The sequence below is a fragment of the Parasteatoda tepidariorum genome, chromosome 7, assembly GCF_043381705.1.
Source record: "Parasteatoda tepidariorum isolate YZ-2023 chromosome 7, CAS_Ptep_4.0, whole genome shotgun sequence".
Taxonomy (NCBI): domain Eukaryota; kingdom Metazoa; phylum Arthropoda; class Arachnida; order Araneae; family Theridiidae; genus Parasteatoda; species Parasteatoda tepidariorum.
In genome coordinates, this window is record NC_092210.1 from 33502405 (window position 1) to 33525675 (window position 23271).

At 27.2% G+C, this 23271-nt stretch overlaps 1 protein-coding gene across 12 annotated transcripts in view; it reads right to left on the reverse strand.

The window, feature by feature from the left end:
• LOC107457578 (sodium channel protein para) overlaps positions 1-23271 on the reverse strand; it is a 264069-nt gene that overhangs the window by 56056 nt on the left and 184742 nt on the right. For 8 of the 12 annotated variants that reach the window (XM_071183263.1, XM_071183272.1, XM_071183265.1 and 5 more), the window contains 4 exons: positions 17538-17900; positions 14898-14994; positions 13392-13457; positions 7853-8139 (listed from right to left, as the gene is read on the reverse strand). In XM_071183263.1, coding sequence (XP_071039364.1) covers positions 7853-8139; positions 13392-13457; positions 14898-14994; positions 17538-17900 — 813 coding nt within the window. The remainder of the gene's footprint in view (positions 1-7852; positions 8140-13391; positions 13458-14897; positions 14995-17537; positions 17901-23271) is intronic. The other 4 variants (XM_071183269.1, XM_071183267.1, XM_071183270.1 and 1 more) reach the window with 1 other exon arrangement.

The following is a 23271-nucleotide window of genomic DNA, read 5'->3' on the forward strand; positions in this document are numbered from 1 at the left end:
AAAAACTATTATTTTGAAAGAGAAACCTCTGACGTGCAACAGAGGGTAACATAATAATCATTTGGAACAGTGATTTTTTTAATTTATACAAACTAGTAATATGTTAATAGTTTTTACTTAAGGCTGATACCACACGTGATGGTACAATGTGGTGCACCATAAGCAAAGGGTAAATACCATAAATTAAATAGAGTCAAGAACATAAAAATAGATTTTGAAAAAAAAAAACGTTTTGAAACTATATTAATAGATTTTATTCAAAAACAAAGACAATAACATTTGCGTCTTTGGCTTCTTCCAAATATATGCAATCTGTTGTTCACATTTAGATTAAAAAGTTTAGTAGATTTATTGATGTTAGGAAGGGAATTATTTGAAAAATTTAAAATATTGATTTTTAAACGCTTAGGAAAAGTTTTTTTTAAAAATACATCTTAAAGAAAAACTGTTTACTGAATTTTATTAGAAAAAAAAACTTATGCTGTAGGAAAGACGAATTAAAAAATTTATTTATAATTTAATTTGCAATTATTTTAAGAACTAATTTAGAATTAAAGAAAAATTTCGAAATAGTTAATGGGAATAGTTAATGAGTTAATGGAAAAGTATACTAAATTTAGAACAAAAGAAATAGAATTAAAAATAATTGTTGAATTCTATACACGTAGCTAATTAGTTTGACATAGTTAAAAATAAATTAATATCCTAAAATAGAAATTAGATTGCGCAAACATAATTATTTATTAAAATATTTTGGCACGACAGTAATTCAGATTTAATATTAAAAAAAAAGAGTTATGCTCGTAGTTATAACCTAAAAAAGTTTATTGCTACTTAAATTAATTGATTGACGTATCAATTTTGGCCAACCAAAATATCGGAATGTTTTTTTAAAGAAATTTATTCCCGATACTGCTTTTACCATAACCGGCAACTTTTAGAGTAATGTATGGGGAATACTTATTTTGTTATAATAATTTTTATGAATAGTTCTATGCTGTAGTCTTAATAAAAACTTTGAACTTAAGGTTTCTTTTAAACTGAAAAGATGCAATTTTAGCTGCCAATAATTTTTTTTCTTCTTAAAAGCTTAAAATATTTAGATATTTTGAACATATATTGATAATAATATGATAATCAAAGGTTGGTATGAATTTTTAAAACCAAGCAGTGAGATTGTTTTCCTAAGTTGTGAAACCTTGATTTTTTAATTTTTTGGATAATTTCTCATAATATCTCAGAGTTAATTTTTCTTTGGAATTTTAAATAATTTCTTACCTTACAGATACTATCTATTATTCAACAGAATATAACAGTTATGCGTTAAAAGTTTCAAGAAAAAATATTCAAAACTGGAAAAGTAGTAGTATTTTAAAATTTAAGTTAAAAAATTATTTTTTTCAGAAAAAAATAGATTTAACCTTAAAGTTAAAATTTAACTTGGTACAGATAAAAGTAATTGATTGATTTTATTATTAACTGATTAATTAAGTAATCTTACATAGTTCAAAAAGAGGTTCATATTATAATATTTCAATTATATTGTAGATATGTAACACTGTGTCTATAATTCTTATTTCAAATAAAAAATAAGTTAGCAGTACTCATAGTAGCAACCTTAATAATTTGATTGGTACTTACTTTTGATTACAAAATATGTGATTGCAGTTAGCAAAAATACAAAAACTTCTAAATTGATCGTAATTTTTAAAATTATTTAAAATTATGTTTATTAAAAATTTTTAAAAGTATTTTTAATTGAATGTAATAATGTAATAAAATTAACTTTAAAAATCCCTAAAACTAAATATAAGAATTATTAAAATTATTTTTGCTTAAAAATGAATAAATAAATTAAGTAATTATATTTAGTTTATATACTATGAAACTTTAATTTCGGTAATTTTTTAAATTTATAATTTTATTGCTGCTTCTGTAGAATGCTTACTAGTAAAATAATTAAAATCTGAAGGTGTATAAATATATAATGAACCTTATATGATATATTATATAAGGTGTATAAATACATTATATATACCTATTAGGTGTATAAATATATTTTAAGTAAGTAAATCGAGATAAACAAAATAAATTTAAATAATTTTATGCAAAACTTTAAGCTAAACAATTATATGTAACTTGAGCACTTGTTATAACAAGATTTAATCTTAAATTAAATAAATTAGTAGTTAATTAAATAAATATGGACAACATTAATTTAATATAAACTATATTAATTAAATAAATATATAAATTCTCAACTTTAAGTAAATACTAAAGTATCACCATTTTAGAACGATATTTTTTTGGAAGTGAATATCCACATTCAATGTAAATAAAGTAACCTTTGTATTATTCGATATGTTAGTGCTGATAGTTTTTAAACTATTTAAAACTCTATATTACTATGTAATTTTATAATTAATAGCCTTTTTCTCCACAAAGAATCGAATCATATTGTTTCAAAACACCATCCATACAAAAATTTAATTTAAGTTATGGTTGGTCTATTTTGTTTGATATTTCACAAAGCATTAACAATACATAAAAAAATAGTCTAATACATAAAAAAATAGTCAGTTTTTATCGGTAGTTTAAACTTTTCAAATATGCAGAAACAAATGATATGAAAAAATATGAACAAAATATATGTAATTAAGTTGTGGTAATCAGCAAAATAAGGGACTAAATTTCATATATTCTTTCACAAATGAATAGGGGAGAGTGTTTTGCATGTTTGACCTCTTGTACTTATGGACTCTTGAGAATATTAAGGCCAAGTAGTGGAGGAATGTTGGATTAAGTATACGTTTCTGTTACCCGTAAGAACTTTTTAATGTTTAAATTTATGGTTATTTTAATTATATTTTTTATTTTTTGTAATTTGTTTCACTTGTTGTTGGTATCTTTATGTAGAAATAGTACTTCATAGGTCAATTTGATATTTACTAGCAACCATCTTATTTTTCCATGGATAGTGCTACTGCATTTCGAATTTCTTATATATTATCCCATAAAATAAAAGTAAAAAAGATCGAGAAATCTATGTTAATTTATGTTGAGTTTTAAATTAATTAACCTAGGGTTTCAATATTATATGGATGTTAATTAGAATAATGCTTATTTCTTTGTGTGCATTTTATATTTCATTTTTTTTCTCTCAAATGCTTAGCTGAAATTTTACATTATTAAGTACATGTAAACACCCCAAAATAATACTTAATTATATTTTGTTTGAAAATTCATGCCAAAATTTTATTTAAAATTTGAAATTTTGTTTTATTATGAATAGTTAGATACATTTGGAAGTAGCTAATATTTTATTCCATGTTTTCTTACAGGCAAAATTAAAGCATTGAGTAAAGGGTAGAAAAACCAAATTTACCATTTACTTTGAATGTTGTTTCATTCAATTTTTATTTGAAATTTGTAAAGTTGAAGGAGAAAATTATTTTTACTTGTTTTAAATTTATCGATTGTGTATACCTAATATTTTGATTTAAACAAAACAGTTTAGGTTATAATTACTTTAACAAAATTTTTGAAAATAAAATTTGTTTTTGTAAAGTCTACAATATTTGCTATATTTCTTCTGAAATCCCTGATTTCCTGGCTATAATACATGTCTTCTCCAAGTTTTTTTTAAAAAATTAATTGATCTTTTTATTTATGTTGGTTATTTAATGTAGAATGGATATTTGCGCGTACATATTGACAACTGCAGGAAAATGAAGTACATAGTCATCTTAAATTATGCTTCAATTTTCGGATAAGGTAACTATGCTGTTTTTGACAAGTGAAAAAACAAAAAAATAGTGTTTTTATAAATAAAATTGAACTTTAATTTTTTTTAGACACTGTAATTGGGAGACACTGTAATATCATTATAGTAACGATTCAAAGTAGTTGATTTTCGATATGTTTAACCTATTTTGATGCGTAGTATTGAATGGAATTTTATTTACATACATATTTGCTTACTCATTTTAATTTTGTTTAAGAAACAACAGTCATTTTAATTTCAGTATGGGATGTATTAAGTTACAAAAATTATATTAACGTGGTATTGATAAATATTTTGGTATATAGTCAAAGAAATAAAATCTATATATCAAATGTTTAACAATACTAAAAAACACACCTTTTTAAAATTTCGTAGTGACGGAAACGTGTCGTTCCTTTTAAATTAATCAAATCATTTTATAAACGAAAGCAATATATATTTATAAATAAATTGATTTTGTTCAAAAGAAATTTTTTTCATTCAAGCATTACGAGAGTAATACATTTCTAAAATAGCATTAAGGTATGCTTATGCATTTAAAATAAATTAAAATTTACTGACATTAAATAAAATCCATTACTTTTCAGGAATTTATTTGTTCTATCTTTTATCCTTTATTAATTTTATAAAAATTAAAAGCATTTAAAAATTTCAGTGTACGAAATCAGCTAATATGATATGAAATTGCAAATGCTTAAAATAGAAATTATATAGTATATTTTTGCATTTCTTTGTGTTTTCAAAATTTTAATAGTTAATTATTTTTAAATTTCGTTAAATTGTTTGTTTCAATTTACTGTTGTTACATATGTATGCAATTTGAAGTCTTTTTATCGAAATATGGATCAATAAATTCATAATAATTAAGGATAGCAGTTAAAACTTTTGTAAAATTCAAGCTTATATTTTTGCAGATGAAAAAAAAAAGCATGATCGTGAATGAAATATTTCTTTGTATCAGATTAAGAAGCAATAAAAGCATTTGAGTTTATTAAAGCTCAAAACAAGGATATCCCAGTAAATTAGCATGTATGAATTTTTTTAAAGTTTGCAAGTGAAACTTTTCGTTTCACGTGTAAAAATCATGCATGAAGTTCGTGCTGTGCTTTCAGCCAAATTTTTTATCTCGTGCTAGCCCGAAAAAGGCGCAAATAAATGCTCATAGCTCAGAGTTTCTCAAACAAGCTAAACCAGTGTGATAAGGCCCAATAATACTTATTTCTTTCAGAAATGTAATTATATATATATATATATATTTTGCACAAAAGTTCTATGAAATGTTTGCTTAANATATATATAGCATGGTGTTAGAGCATGGGGTTGGGGCTAGCAAATCTCTTCCTTATGTGTTTATAATTTAGTTAATTTGTCTTACCCACATTGAAACAAAAAGTTACAAATTTACTCTCTTTTTGACGAAACCGTTTCTTGAGAAATTTTCTGAGTGAACAGTTCGCCAATCGAACAAATTATTATCTTTACTTGCTTGAGGTTGTAATTCTGTCAAATTAATTTGGTATTAATGCAGCATATCAATTAACATAATTGTTCAGGGAATACAACATAGAGTAGAAATAGTCTGTGTACAGAATCATTTTCACAAAGGAAGCGAAGAGAACTTACTTGGCTTAATGCAAAATATCAATTAACACAAATAGTTAGAAAATACAACACAAAGTAAATGGAGTATGCGTATGCAATAAACTTCAGAAACGAAGAAGGGAGTATTTGCAGGTAGACCACATTAGCTTCTATACATCCCATAATGCATTGCAAATGGTTTTAAAATGAGATAAAAAAATATCGGATAAATCCAAAAATGCACTGAGGTGACACACGAGTAAGTAAGCAGTTGCATTACAAATCACATGATTTAGCGGTTGCCAAAAACAACGAAAATAGTTTTAAAGATTGCTGAATCATCAAAAAAAATTTTTTTTTTTGAGAATGCATATCTTGTCAATCTCATGTAATATTGTCCAGCTTAACAAAATATAAAGTACAGTATTAAGCGAAGTTAGTGATGTTACGTACAATGTGTGTTCATGTAGTACAAGAACATAAGCGAATTTCAGATAAATATGAAAGTTACATTCTCAAACCTACGTTCATGTTACTCACCTGGTTTGTAAAGTTTAGCAAAATTTTATCATGAGTCTAAGCCCACCCGAATCCGAAACCTTTTACAATAAACGAGCTCGATCCCATATCGAGCCCAGACTCGTGCTTGGGATAAGTCCATCTCATTCCAGTCTGCACAGCAGTCGGTCGAAGGAATTACGAACACTTTCTTTGATCCGTGTTCATTTGCTTTTCATTTTATTAAAACGAATATTCATCTTCGGTTTTTTTTTCTTTGCGTTGTTTCTGTTCTGCTTTTTTTCTTTACATAAGAGTCGTCAGGATGCACCCTACCCCTATTAGAAATTCACTAACGTTTAACTGGCACACCTAATGAACACGATATAGGTTGATAAGTAAAAAACAAACCAAAATCACAGTTTGATAGTTCCTCCGTTCATTTAAATAAAATAAAAATTACGTTAAATTGCGATTGCAAACCAATCTTGACTTTTATCGCGCTTCCTATAAAACCCATAGATGAAAATAAGTATTTTACTGAATTCGAAGAGCTTTAAATGAAAAAAAATCGGTACATAGTTAACAAGACAAGAAGAAAAGAATCACAATATATTTCATGTTATACAATATATTTCATGTTATAAGCCCTTCAAATAAAGCTCAATTTTTAAGTTATATTTTGTGGTTATGATAGTCTCTTTTTATGTCTTAATTTTAAACGGAATAATGTCATAAAATGGTAAACAAATTACCTCGAAGTTGTAATTCTTAATTCCGTACTCAAATTTTTGTTAAAAAATATAACTTTATTATAATGCTTTACAAAATTAAATGTAACAAAAAGATTTATTGCAACCACCACAAAAAAAGACTCTGCGTTAAAAACTATGTAAAAGTAATATAAAAAATATTTGTGCTTTAATTTGAAGTATTAATCAATTCAATTTTCATTAAAATTTTTGATATCTGTTTGTTAAAAAATATACTCTAAATTTATCAATTGTTTCGTAAGTACTGAGTTTTGGGAAATAGTTTTGGATACCTCAAAACCTTATAATAATTCCAGCCATAAGCCTTTGTGCAAAATTGAAAGTTCTCTTAATTGTTGAGATTATATTAGTGATTGTGGGTGTAATTGCAACTTGTAATTTTGGTGTTGATTACTGCGAATTCTCGAGTTGGAGTATGGTTTTTTGTCTCTACTCCTAATCAGCATTCTTTGTCCGATAGCCTCTCTTCCAAAATTTTATACTAAAATGATTTGTTATGCTGTATCAATACAAATGAGTCATAATATAGTATCAGCACTCAAATTCTACACGATTGTATGCAAAAAAAGAAGGGAAATGACCAGTAACGAAGCGGAAGGGCATCGAGGTAACCCTCAGTAATTTATTGGGAAATTCGATCTACGAAGCTTGTGGCATATGTTAGCTAATCACAATTGTCCAGCGACTGAACAGCAAATTGGCTTCAAGAAAAAGTTAATCCCAGAGATAAACTTAAAGTTGGTATGGACCTTTGAAATCATAATATGGCAAGTGGTATTTCGATAACCCTGCTTGACACAGTGACATGCATGTCATGATTGATAAAATCATGACATGCATGTCATGATTTTATGTATATACGTCGTTATTTGTTCCACTGTTGAAGGATAACGTATCTCATATTTTGTAAGAACAATATTGAATAATTAAATAAATAAATAAAGTGATATAAAACAGGCTTCATTGTCGGTTTGAAAATATTCATTCAAATCTGAGCAAAAATTTTGTTGAAAACGGTGTTCTTAAAGATTTATGTTATGCTGGGGTTTGAGAAACTCTGTTTAGCAAATAAAAAAAAGTTCGTGCTTCTTACAAAGAAGAAAAAAAAGAAGTTGAAATTTAAAATAGGAGCATGAATAGAAAAAAGAGGGAAATATAATTCCCACTTAAAAACTTTGTCGCGTGTTTTTGTGTGTAAAAACGGCACCCCACTTACATAGTTGCCGTTTTTCAGGAAAGCTTCGAAATCTGGATTCATATTGTGATGGTCCATTGCCATAAAGAGAGTGTTCACTACGATGCAGAGTGTGATGAAAAGTTCCATAAATGGATCGAAAACTATGATGGAACAGAACTCCTGGAAATAAATCCAGCACGTGCAGCAATCCCAAATACAGCAAACGTCTATACACTTCAGGCAATACGGCAAGCAACGCTCTTTAAACTTTAGCTTTTCCTCTTCCTCTTCCTCCTCTCTGTCTGTTGGAAAATAATAGACGGACACTGAATAATGTTTAAGTATGGCCGACTAGTAGCCTGTGGTAGGGGTTGTCTACTCTATTGTTGACACACCACGCACACCACAAACTACGGGAAAGCCATGCGCAGGAGCTGTAACTCATTTCACAAAATAAAATAACTACGTTTTAGTTCAATCTTTTTTTTTAAATATTTCGTATCAGTTTCTAGCAACTACGTCAAGCCAAAATGCAAATCGGAAACAGCCTTTGCATCTAAGCAATTTGCATTCAGAATAAAAATACATAAAGACACATAAAATACACATGAAATATTCAGTTTTTTTGAGAAAGAATTGTTCATGTCATGATTGGTGTATTTTTAATTTATTTATATAAATATGTGCTAATAAAAGTAAGTATTAATAAAAGTAAATTATTCCCGCTACAGTCCACTGTGAGTCAGGAGGATCATGGAGGTTAATGACCAAATTCGCGACCAACAACAGGATTGTGGTAATGTGGTCAGCACAACGTACAGGTCACTTTTAAACTTCCTAGACAATAGGGGAATTTTAAAGGACATTTAACCTTTTTGCTCTTCCCAGGCAAGCGGATCTCGTTGATCTGAAGCTTGGCGGAATTTAATTCGCCTCTGAGGATCAAACGTAAGACTGTCGCAAGAACAGTTCTGTGCCTTTAACTACTGAGCCATTGCGATTCTACATTTATAAAGGGTGCGTTTTAAAGGCGCTTTTGCAGTTGAAACGCTTTGAAGAAGGAAATTAAGTTTTAGAAGAACGGTACAGTTTGAAAAATCATTCATAGGAACAGTACCATCGAATGTGGGAGATATAAACATATTTTTTATAAACTGATTCCGTTCTATGCACTTTCATTATAACAATGTATGGGTTTCCATTCAACTCTTTCATTTTTTGGTAAAACTTTTCATGTGTGCTTGTGCCATTGTATTATGACACCAACTATGTAACTAATGCGATTCAATGTTTCTTTCATAAAATGTGTTGAATTAATTTAGCTTTTTATACTACAAAAGAATTCTACACATAAATGTATGCGTGTTTACAGGTGTAGATGCCTTCGAATATTTACTGAATGAAATTTTTAGAACTGATCCTGCCATCACGAAACATCCCATCTTATTTATCTTTAGTTTTTATCTTTTTAAAACGAGAGAATTTTTTTTAAACATAAAATTTTTTTAAACACTACTTTAAAACACAAAAATGTGATATGAACAAATCTTTCTATTATGCAATAATGGAAATAAAAGGAAAACAATAGCATTTTCCGTAGTCCAGAGAAATTAATTACTATGCCTGCAAATATGTTGAAACCGTTAAGAATTCCATTACGAAAAAATTGGGGGGGGGGACTTTTCGAAAACTACTTTCTCACCACTTTTGTTTTCTAAAAAATATTAATGCTCTGCTTGCCATCAAATTGATCTTGTTTGTTTTCTATACATATAAATTTCTGATGTAACTTCACAAATAGGGCTGAATTTCTTTCTTGTCGGCGGTAATAATAAAGCATAAATTCCATTAAAAATGGTGCAAATTCAGTAAATAAATGAAGAAAGGTAAAGTAAATTAAACGTTTGTGATATTAAAGCATTATCGTTAAACCTTAATCCATGACATGTTTTTAAACTATACGCCATCGAATAAAATAACTCCGAAATCAAGTAAAGGCATCTGACAACAACGGCTAAACAGCTGACGGATGACACTTATCCACCAACAATACCCTCTTTCTTTCTAGATTTAACGAAAGACAATGAAAGCCTTTAAAAAATTTAAAATTTAAGCTTTGATTTTGCTACATATCTTAACATGGAATAATATTCCTGGTAATTATGTAGTTCCTGGTAAAATATTTTTTTTACTTAAAAACTTAAGTGGATTAATTTTCCGTAAAAATTTTCCTGTTCTATAATTTTTCTTCAGAAAAAATAGAATTTTAAAAATTATTTTTATAATTTAGAACTTAAAAAAAGGAAATAGTTTATTATTAAGAAATGCATCAAAGATGAGTACAAATTCACCATCAAATTGGTTCTGTTTGTTTCCTATGCATATAAATTTCTGATGTAACTTCACAAAAAGGACTGAATTTTTTTTCTCTTGCTGGTGGCAATAATAAAACCTAAACTCCATTAAAAATGGTGTAAATTCAGTAATTAAATGTGAAAAGGCAAAGGAAATTAAACGTTTGTGACATTAAAGCATCATCAATCCATAATTTATGACATGTTTTACATAAACTGTACGCCATTGAATAACACCGAAATCAAGTAAGAGCAGAAATCTGACAGCAACGGCTGAAACAGCTGACAGATAACACTCATCAACCACCAGCGGCCTTTTTTTTCAGATTTAACGGAAAACAACTAATGCCTTAAAGAAATTTAAAATTTATGCTTTGATTTTACTATAATCTTCTCACACGGAATAACAGATTTATGTAGTTCCTGATAATTTTTTTTTTGCTTAAAAACTTAAGTGAGTTAATTATTTGTAAAATTTTCTTATTCTGAAATTTTTCTTTAGAAAAAATAGTTTTTAAGAATGATTTTTATAATTTAGAACTTAAAAAATAAATAGTTAACTATTGAAAACATATTAAATATGAGAAAAAATTAAGGTAGTAAAGGGATAAAAGCTTATTTAGTAATTTTAATGATATGTGCACTTAATGCTAAGCTTTTTCGATGTAGGTATTGTTTTGCATTAGATAATAATCTGTTTGTGATTTTTCTTGACAACGGATAATGCTAATTCCTCTTATTTCCCGACATTAATGGGGAAATAAAATTGTGGGATACATAAAATAATGCAATACATGTTTATATATTTCAATAAAATATTTTGATAGGCAGAATATGCAAATAATTGATACAATATTTTTCGAGCTTGGTGATGTCTTAATTGACATGAATATTAATTGAAATAAAAAAGTTACTGTAGCATTGATTTTTTTAAAAGCGTAAATTTATTCATAATAATTCATAATTTGGTCATAGAATTTTGTAGTTTGAATTAAATATTACGTTTTTATATTTCTTCAGTTTTTTAATTTTTCTTTATATTTTAATTATTTGAACGCCTTACAAGAGTTTTATACTGAAGAAAATAATATTTGCATATTTTGCCACATTAAAAACATCAATTCATATTAATAAATTACATATTTATTTAAAAAAAGATATAAATATTCTTTTCTATAACACATTTTTTTGTTTATTATTACTTTTTTTTAAATTCTTCAACACGAAAATTGAATATTTGGACATATTTTTGTCATTTTTGTTCTGAACAATTTTAAAATTCAAATTTTCAAAGTAATACAAAAAAAAAACATTGATAAATTAAATTTTGAAAATTTTCTGATGGGAGGATAGGTAAATCAAAAGTTTGTTTAAAATACGTTATAAATGCTTTAATAAAATGTGATTATATTGTTTCTCAAAATAGATGTAATAACGATATTTTATAAAGTAAAGGAATTTTGCTAATATCTTATAAATGTATTCATTGATATCTGAATTATTAGAACTATTGATATTATGAGAAAAATCAAACTTCAAAAATAATTTTTAACATAACTATTAGGTTCCAAAAAATGAATGCATAATTTTAGTTATTTATGATTTATGACTGTCAGCTATTTTAATAATAAATCGATATTTTATATAAAGTCTCTGAAACTAAAAATAGTGAATTTAAATAAAATAATTTAATAATGTGTAAACTCTTAGCAATAGCTTTCGTGTTTTACTTTTAACTTTTCCATTTTAAAGTGAGCCTGTTTTTCGAAGTTTCATTTAACAATTAACTATGAATTACACTATGTTCCTAAATGATTTTCATGCTAATTGTGCGAATTGCAAACTGTTTCGCTAAGCTATTTTCATACAATATTGCGGTTATGTTAGGTGATATTCTGTTCTAGTGGATTTCTATTAGACTAGAAATTTTACTACAATCTATTCATGTACGAATTCCATATTAAAAATAATAACTTTTTCCTTTAGAGAGACTATTTTTATCGATACTCTTTTAATAAAAAAGCACGTACAGATAAAATTTCAACCATAAAGCTGTGTAAATACTATTAATGAACTTATTGTTAAAATTTTCAGTTCTACATTTCTTACAATTAGTAATATTTTTATCAATTAGAAATAAGCATTTCGATACTTAAAGTTACGAATGCCTAATGAATTAGTGAAATAACCCTATTAGAAGATAAATTTTATAAATGTGATGAGAATTTTTTCTGTTTAATTGAATAAGCAGCAATTATTGAAATTTAAAGACTCAATGCAATTATTATGTGTTTTGCAAAGTGTTATGATCGTAAGCTTTCGGATTTTTAAAATGTAAGAAAGGGTTGTGAGTCAGGATTTAAAATAAACTATAATTCTTACGGTAAATGTCGCATTATGGAAACACACTTTCGAATGCTTAAGCTATTACATAGTTTAAAATTCTACTTCGAACTGTTAACTCATAATCTTTTGGTCAATACATAATAGCCACTACTTTGAATTTTAATTGTTTTAAAAAACAATTAAATGCACCAAACATTTAAAATTTTGAATTATAGAGTTCAAAACTAGCTTAGAAAGGGAGTTTTTTTTAAAATGCATGAGTGGTAGATTAATTCAAGCTTGTTGCATAAATTTCAATTGCAGCGAGTTATTTAAAGTCCATAGTTTTGTATACGTCAAAATTAGAATTCGTAAGTTTCTTGTTTACCTTAAAAAAATTAAAAAATTATCAATGCATTACAATTACCTTTAAACAATTAGAAATTATTTTAAAATCAGTTTAACTTCAAACCACCAGCAATTAATTTGGTTTTTTGTTATAAACAATATTAATTTTCATGGAAATTTATTTAAATTAATAAATATTTAATTAAATTATGATAATGATTTAAGAATTAATTTTGGTTTACTTAATACATTTGTTCAAATTAGAATATACTAACACAAAAACTTTGTAAACATTAAACTTGAGTTTTTAAAGATAAAAATATTTCATGCATAGCACTACCGCAATTTTCAATAAAACATGCCACCTATCTATCTATATCTATTCAATGTATCATATGAATCTAAACAATTAACAAATGCTCCTATAAATATCTCTACTTCTTCAAGCAAATGCAACTATAAAACGTTTGGGAATTGCAAATGAATAGTATTTCTACGAGGGGATTTGATTTTGGTGTTGAGCAAGCACAATAATACTACGTTGTAACTACCTCTTTCACTCGCTTTACTCTGTCTCCCAGCTGCTTGTTCTATTATGTCGTTTAGCACCATAACATCTAAAAATAGAAACAGAATTGATTTTATTGATATTTTTAAAATTGAGAAAATTTGATTTGCTCTATTATGTCGTTTAGCACCATAATATATAAAAAATAGAAATATAATTGATTTGATTGATATATTTATACTTGAGAAAATTTGATTTGTTCTATTATGTCGTTTAGCCCATAACATCTAAAAAAAAGAAATAGAATTGATTTGATTGATATTTTTAAATTTGATCAAATTTGAAATTATCAGTTCTTATAGGATTTCAAAATAAACTGTTATTGTTTATTTTAGAAATTTGTTTGGTGATTAAGATAAATGGTATTTTTATTTGTAATTAATTTGTCACACCATTGTCTATTTTTATAGCAAAAATTTACGCCAGAAATTCTTATAAAGGATATTTGAACCAAAAATTTGTTCAAATATGCAATGTCAAGCAACAAGAATTGTTTTTAATATCTCATCAAACTATTAAAAGCAATAAAATTATTTTTCAATCTTATTTCTCACATGAAAATTCGAAGTTAAGATAGATTCTATCATTATAAAATGGATCGAGCTCTTATTATATTTATTTATTTTGATTTTCTGCAGAGTAAGTAATACTGTTTCAATTCTTATTTTCTATTAAGAAAATTAATTGACAATGTATACAGAATCAAACTATATAATACATATACCACACAGTAAAAAATTTCGAAGCAAATTACGGTAAAAATAACCGACACACTTTACAGTGAAATTCATTTTTACCGGAACATGTTGCGGAACTAAAAATATGATATACCGTAACTTTTACAGAAATAATTGCCGTAAAATCACTAAATCACTCTAATTTAATAAAAATTACTAGAAAAATCACAGTAAAAATGAATTCTGTGGATGATACACCCAAAAGGCCGGTACTTTATTCCGAAATGATTTGATCCTGAATTTTTTGTAAAGTATCACATCAAATTGATGCCTTCATTTAGATAGTTATAAAAAGTTTCTTAATTTCTCAACAAGACTTATTTATAATTTCCTCCTCATTCAGAATAGCATCATGTTACTGAGGTATTCATCTTACTCACATGACGTCACTCCAGCTATTTATCTTTCCCATTTCTTAAAATCTAACCAAAATCTACTTAGTAAAATGATTTCGCAGAATTGAATAATTTAAAAGGTATATCTAATTCAAACATATAAATTGCCATGAGTTTTATTGCATATAACGTTGATGATAAATTCATAAAACAAACGAAAAGCTCTTATTGAATCAAATAGTTTCTTATGAAAAAGCTATGTTAATATTTATCACTTGTGTTAATTGATTGTAAAACAAATGTTTTTTAGGATTCAATTTACTTAAAATTTTAATATAATCAGAATTTTCAAAGTTACATAAATAAATTATAATATAAATAAATGTCTTAGAGGTTTGTTAACAAGTTAGGGAATACCTTTCATGTCTAATCTTTTTCTGGGATCTCCTGGATCCATGAAAGGATCGACTGGCTGCTTGTTCTTTGGAATCATGTATTCATCATTTTCCATCTCCTGTAATAATAGTTGCATCATTTAAGAAAACGTAATAATAGAAAATAAAAAATGAAGTGTATTTTGAAACCATTCGTTAATATAAAACAGTTGAAAATGCTCAGATGAAAATTCAAACTCATATACACCAGTAATCCCTTTTGGGAGTCACATGGATTTCTATTTATATTATTTCCTTTTCTTTTCTCAGATTGATGTAAGTTTTTTTTGTTTTGGTAAGAAATGCTCCCATTAAAATGTTAATTAATAATTTTTAAATGAATTTTTTAATAGAAGAGTGATAGTTACTTGTCATTCAATATTTTTTATTATTATTTATTTTTCTATATATAAATAATACCAACAATTTAAAAAGAAATGACTATGACTTGTGATAAATACATATTATTAATTTTGATTACTCTTATGAGTTACTTTCCATCATTGTACTGAATTTAAAATATCGATTAATAATATTTGCTAGGTTAGTTTTTAAATTTATTTGTTGCACTCAGAAATGTTTTTCACACCCTTTTTCAAAAAAACGAACAAACAAACTAATTGAAATATTACTTATTTAGTTACATAATTATAATAATTTAGGTCAATATAATAATATCTTGCTTAAATAGTTTTAGAAAATGTAATAATAATTAGCCTCAAAATTGCAAATTTAACGAGTTCACTTCAGCCATTTACGCAAACAATAGAAATAAATTCAACTTTTTCGGAAATTATCTTAGGGCTAATCATTGATACTATTTTTCTATGTTTGTATTATTACTTACAAAATAATGTTGAAGCAGTAGATTGATATGATAAATTAATCTAATAAAATATAATTCGTATAATATCATAAAAAGTACTAAATGGTATTCATCATAATACCCTAATCATATAAAAAGTGGGATGAGCTGTAAACTGGACATTCCTTTCAAAAGATTTTCAAAATAATATTAATTAGAATATTCTTGAGCAAGTGTTTGACGTTTACAATGCATGCTTAAGGCATGTGTAGTTTACAAGAAGTTTATGCCTCGTTGGAAAATATTTTCTTTCATGAATATTTTTTTTATTAAACTGTGAACAATCTTACAATTAAGTTAACTGTTTTAATAACTTTTGAACTATGAGTCCGAATAAATTTTTTCCTTTAAACTTCGTTTAAGTTACATTAATTATAAATTTTGTAAATTATTTGCAAAGCTGCTAATTATGGTGCAGTGATAAAAACTAATTTTTAATCAAATATTACTTGGTGATTTTACACAGTGAATAGAAATGTTAAGTGCAGAGCAAGAGTGAATTCATGCAAGGATATGAATGAATGGCCCAGCATCATAATAAGCTACAATGCTTATCCTTGGATTTTGTTTTAACAATTTTGAGGTCATCTTCAGACAAATTAAAGTCAACTTAAAGGCTTCTACTGCACCATTAATAGCCCCTTTTTTTTCTCTAATTGTTGTTTCAGCCAAACATTTCCATATTTAAATTTCGATGCTAACTTTTCTAAAAAGCCTTTTTTAATGAACAAGAAATACTTATGCAAATAAGTTTACAACGCTATTAAAATGTACGAAAAAAGTAGTTACACAAACTCATGATCTTCAATAACCGATTCATTAACCTTCATGCTATTTAATAGTTATTTTTCCGAATTCTATATTATGACACTTATTTGTTTATTGAATTTAAACTATTAATATGGAATTTATGAAACTGAAGAAAATGTGTTAAAGTTACACTACTTTAAGACAAAGGGAAATTGAGCACACCTCGACTGAAAGTTAAATGCAAAGAGAAACTTCTATTTATTGATTACATGGAATAAAGGTGTCGAGGGTATCAGTTATTGTACACTGTTAGAATTTTCATTTTGAAATTATGGTAAAATAACCGACAGTAGTCTGTTTCATTGATCAACCATAAAGTATACGGTTAAAAACATTTTTTTTTTACTTTTACCGTTTTGAAACCATTTACAAGTGGCACGGTTAAAAAGTCGTGAATACAAAACTATACTGTTTTGTAACCATTTACGACTAGTAAAATTTCCAAACCATAAAAATGAAACTTATGCGGACATTGGAGATCTGTTGATGCTCCGCCATTTATGTGTGAATGATCGTTTCCTATTTTAATAGTTTAGAATCACAAATTGAAGAGTGCAGGATACTGGAAACTCTTACTGTATTGAAGGATTGGACGAAATATTGTGGTATCAACTCTGGGATTCGAACCCTTGTTCAGCAGGTCACGGAATTGACCGATTAGTCTTCTCGTCTATAGTATGTACCCAAGTGCACGGAACAAAATGGCTTCATAAGAATTCGGACTATTAACCCTATTATGTAAAAACAATCAATAAACGTTTTTTCTCACACTTTACAGTTTGAATATCATCTTTTTTATGGTTGTTTGGCTGTTTTGTTTGAACATGGACAGTAAAATGAATTGTTATTTAACCATTTTTACCGAGAAATTTCTAACAGTGTACTTAAGGTATCGGTTATTGTAGATTTTACAGCTCGAATTAAAAAAAAAATCAAGAAGACAAGAACCTCGTTGTAAAGTCCAAGGAGAAACCTTGATCTTGACCTGAGTTGGCTCTCCTTCGTCAATCCTTTTCCATAGATATCACTGTGCGAATTGTAAGATATTCTAGAAGAATGTGATGTGTAGCTGGAATGCTGAGGTAAATTAGTATAAACAGGAATAATGATTGCTCCGTTTTCTTCGGACATAGGCGTCACAGCGTTGCTGTCATCGGCATAGGGTAAGTGTTCTTGAGCATCGACCAACGTTTGTAAGACCAGGGGTTTCCGGTCCCCGTAACGTCGGCCGTTTCGCCAGTTGCAACTGAACTGGCTTGCACGACTGCCCCGCCGGATGTTGAAGGGTGACCCAGGAAGACTTAGACTCGCCTGAAAATGGTACATAACCAGGACTGTTCAGAATTGCGCTAGGATATATGTCATACGAATTATATAGAGCATTATAAAAAAAGAAGGCATGCAGGTTTTGTATAGTGGGATAAAGAGTATCGTAAGATATAGTGGGATAAAAGTATTTTATTTCGTAAGACTATGTTAATGTAAAAAATAACAATTGACCTGACAAATATTTGAACAATTTAATGAGGATTATAGTTGCTCAAAATGTACTCTTATATTCAAATATTATGAACTGTGTTAAAGTCACAAAAGAAAAGGAAAAAAAAATACTGTAATAATAAAATATTGTGAAATATTGTTGTAATAAAACAACATAAAAAACATTTAGTTAGTTTGATAGAAAGGTTTAAAATGCATTGAAACATTTCAATACACTATTATAGAATTTTTATAAAGCTTTGATAAAAAATAAGGTTTGATTAGTAAAATCAAGAATATAATTTTATGGAAGTAAATTAAGATCACAATGAAGGTGCTCTAAATATGGAGTTCATTATTTATCGAAAAAGTAAAATGCTTGAATAATAAAAAAAAATCTGATGGTGATGTTTCCTTAATTAAATATCGTGAAATACTAAAAACTTGATATTAAAATTGAAAACACAAGCATAATTTTGGTTACAAAAACTTGGTATTATGAGTAATAAAAATATTACAATTGTAATGGAATCAATTTCATCGATATAGGGCCATTCCATTCAATATCCTACTCAGAGGCATTTTAAAGAATTGAACAATATTGCACTCAACACATACACACACTTCACAAGATACGATATCGCAACGATATCGCGTATGAGAGAAAAAAATACGTAAAGAGAATGCACAACACTCAACACAGATGGAGCAGTGTTAGCAGTTCAAATTTGTGCATGTGAGCGGTAAAGCACTAAATGTGCAATATGTGAATTAGAATGAGTGCAAGTCATTTTTCAGAGAATAACAAAGTGCATATGATTTTGATTATTTTAGTACAAAGTAATGTAATAAATATGAAAATTTTATTTTCTGATGGTTTTATTAAACAAAAGTAAATAAATTAATAACGTATAAGATAAAATATATACAAAATCATGTTTAATTATGCACTCTCAAAAAATATTGGCATATTTTATTTTTTTATCTACTCGTCATCTTCATTCTATATATTTTCTGGTTAAGTGTTTTGAACTGTATTCAAAATAATATTTACTTTACATTTGATGATAACAACAGAAATTAAACACACGAAACTTATATTTTTATTATTTATACGACTTTTAGCAAATCAAAACACTGATACATTTCAGTTCATTCATAAGATTTATGCATTCTTTTAAAATAAGGCACATTGAATCTGCATCGTTGGTTTGTTCATAGTTTACTTTTGGAGTATTCTGTTATAAACACTAAGTGTGATATTTAATGGAATAAGCCCTATTCATTTAACAAAAAAATATCATAATTTTTACTTATTTAAAGTATTTTCATGTTTAAAATATTGTAAACGGAAATGGATGTCTACTCGTAAAATAAACTACAGAACAAGATTTTTAAAATACTTAACGAAACATAATAGCTGCATTTAAGCCATGACGCAGTAATAATTCACAGTTCGAATAATTTTTAATAAACACTTTGAAGATAAATATTCTATTTATTTATAAAAAAAAGAGCATAATTATACATTTTTAATAACTTTCAGGTATCGGTGAATTTAGTACACTTCAAGAAGTTTGGGATTCCTGATTCAAAGCAAAATATGCTTTATAGCAATAAAAATTTTGTGGTTTCGCATTAAGATAACATTTACTTTATAATTGTACAATAAAAAATTGCACAATTGCATGATAAAAAGTATTGCACAATAAAAAAGTGTTGGTGAACTCCTATAATGATCTAAGAATTCGCGTTTTATTGAAAATTACGTGATTTAGTATCAAAATTATTGTTAAAAATATAACTAAATATAGCTAAAAGATTAATGAACTGCAGAGTTTTATTTATTATTATTATAATTTTTTTTTGAATTATTAATTTCTCCATAATGTCACTGCTTTCTGTACTTCAGGATACTTAGTTCATTATTTCCCTAATAGATGGCATTAGTGATCCTAGTTTTTCACCAATTATGACTTCAGCAGAGGTAGGGAAATGTGGGTGGGGATTTGGGGTTTTACCATACTGTAAGAGATTAGTAAATTTATGTATTTAAAATCATATTGTTGTGTTTTTATATTATATTATACTGGTTATATTATATTTTGCTTTAAAATTTTGTTTAATTTGTGTTCAATGTGTATGTAAAAATTATAAATACAGTAGTTATTGCATTTAAAATTTTATTCTTGTAATAAAATACCATTTTCTAACTTTTATAATAATATAAAGAACAAAATTAAACTGATAAAAAAATTTCCATTTTTGGTCCATTTTTCTGAAATATATGTCACTGTTAAGGGGTTAGTTATATCAAAATAACAGAAGGAAAATATTTCGAACATTCAAGTTCTGTAAATATTTTTGCATGGTTTTTCTAATACTTACTGCTTGCATTCGTCTTTGAAACGTTGTCCAACACGATCTTGATGTCCGCTTCACAGCCGAAGCTAATTTAGAAAAATTATATTCAAGACTAAAATCAATCTTCACCCGCCGGTTCCAACTTTCATCTCCATAAATTTTAGAAAAAAAAATAAAAAATAAAAATACAGCTGCTAGCACTTGTCACAAATGCATACTTTTTAAATTAAATTCTTTTCTGAATATGATATTTTTTTGCTTCGTACATTATATCATTAACTGTTTTTTTGTTTTTTTTTATGTACGAATGTATTATTGATGAGCTCTAATCTCTAATTTAATAAAAAAAAATATCTGATGTTGCAAAAAAGAAAAAGAAATGGAATGACTGTTAAAAATATTCAATGTTTCATAAGAGAAATTAAGATAGATGGTTATAAATTAGTGTTATAAAGGTAAGGTATAAATTAAGTTAAGGTATATAAGGCTTCATGAGAGAAATTAAGAAATTGATGTAATATTTATACAGGAATTTACAGCCCCATATACAGGATAGTATGGGGATTTGCATAAGACATTCATACATAGGTTTGCTTCCTAAAATATTAAATCGTAAAATTTAACTTTGGTCATTTATACTAGTAATCTTAATATTTCTTTTCTTTTAATTGGCTATATACTCCAAATTTCTTCTGACAATAGAACCCTAAATGATTGACCTACTTTTGATGGAACCCCGAATTAGCTAATAAAGTTTATTATAGTAATTGTAAACCTAACTAAGGAAGCGCTGCTAATTATTTTGAAAGTATTATTGTAACTGCTGTATCGTTTTGTACATAATAGTTTAAAAAAAAAGACATTTAGTTATGTAAATTTTACATTTTGAAACTGGGAAATGGGCTCTGTAATTTTGGCAATACAAAAGAAAAAACGAAGATAAGAATTTTTAAAACAGCACAGTTTCTCGAATCTTTGTAGCTTACATTCATTATCAATTCCTGTAATAATGTATTGATAATGAATCGTAATAATTTATTTAAATAAAATTTTCATCATCTTAACATTAAAATTATTTCACATAATAAAATAGTATTTGATTATTCAAATTTTGCCTTTTAAAACTAGGAAATAGGGTATATAATTTTTAACATTTACTGAATTTCAGAAGTTTTTACACGATTTTTTTAGCTAGTCTTAGTTATTTTGTATTGTTATCGAAGATAAAAATGCACATAATTCTAAATTTTTTACCTTAAAACAGAAAGACGCACCGAAAGTTTAGTTTTGTTGGTTAATGTTATACAAGTAATTTCAAATAAAAATGGCATATTTATACAAGGGAAAATTATTAAGCATTGTAACGAGAATTTAACAAATTTAAGCTTTTTTATTTCATTATTTGTAGAGTGATATTTCTTTATTGTAGAATTTGTTTGAAATTGTGGAATTTATAAGTTTTTTGATAAAGAAAAATCCATCAATATTTTTTAAAAATTTTTTGAAAAGCAGTAAAAATGTATTGTTATCTTTTAATGAAAATGCAACGGTCTGACAGTTTGAATGATTAGAAGGAGAAATTTTTAAAGAAAAATTATTTTGGATCATGTGTAAAAAAATCCATACCCATAAAACGTTTCCTGAAGTGCTTCACACTTGATGAGTTTTTCGTAGCTAATAGACGTAATAGCTTGCTTAAAACTATAAATATTCCCTGCATTGTAACGATCCAAGAAACAAGATCCATATTTCTAAGAAAATTAAAATGAATGATGCAAATTTGAAACAAAATTGCAAAACAAGAATTCTTCTAATTTAAGAGTAGTGTTGTGGGCCTCAATTAATGCCTTATTAGCATAATTTGTAACATCTGATGCTTCAGTGTCGTTGATGGTAATGGTAGCACACATTAAACTCCTAGTAGCAATATGGTGATCATGAGTTTGATTCTGAGTCTGATGGAAAAAGTGGGATTTTGAATCTACCCTGGTTGAATGCTCTATTGTTATGATGTAATTAAGGGAGTTTTGCTCTAACGTAGTAGTTTAAGGTGTTGCTTATACCGCTGGTTGAGAGCTGGAGGTCATGAGTTAAGCAGTCGACTATTAAACCGACGTGAATCTATAGCAAAATGCATGCTAAGCCTGTCAGGTAAATGTCCCGTCTTTGGCTGTGACTTGGAAATTTGGAGAGAAGAGTACCAGCTCAAGAGAAGTGCACGCATTCTGACCAGGGTCAAGTTCCTACCATGGCTGTTAAAAAATAGAGGCTGTGAGAAATAGAGCTACGTGCTTGGCCATGGTTGGGTGGTGCGTGGTAGTAAGAAGATTGTACAAGCACGTGGTATTACAGTGGTGAACGTATTCATTGCATCAAGGAATGCGTTCAATTTTGAATTTTCCTACTTTACGAACTCCAACTTTTCTAACGAAAGGAATGGTGCTCCAGTAGTAGAAAAACAAGAAGATAGTTTTAAAATGAATAATATATTTCCATACAAAGATTGAATTTTCTAAAAGAATTGGCACCCTAAAGTAGTTCTAAGAAAAAAATTGCAGCTATATGTAATCAAATACGAAGTTGTAGTCCTGAGTAAGTAGCTCGGAAACTCCCCGGATCCTTATCCCATAAAAATCTCTGATAATTTGAGCGGATGCTTGCAAAAACGAATTGCAAAATATTAAAAAAAAAATAGTCCGATAAGAAATGAAGAAATAATCAAAAACTGAAGTTTAATAGCGATAGAAACTGGTAATGAAAACGAAGAAACGGCTTATGGGAGTAGGAAGCAACAACTAAGAGCAATATACATTAATATTCACAGAAAATAGTATAAATA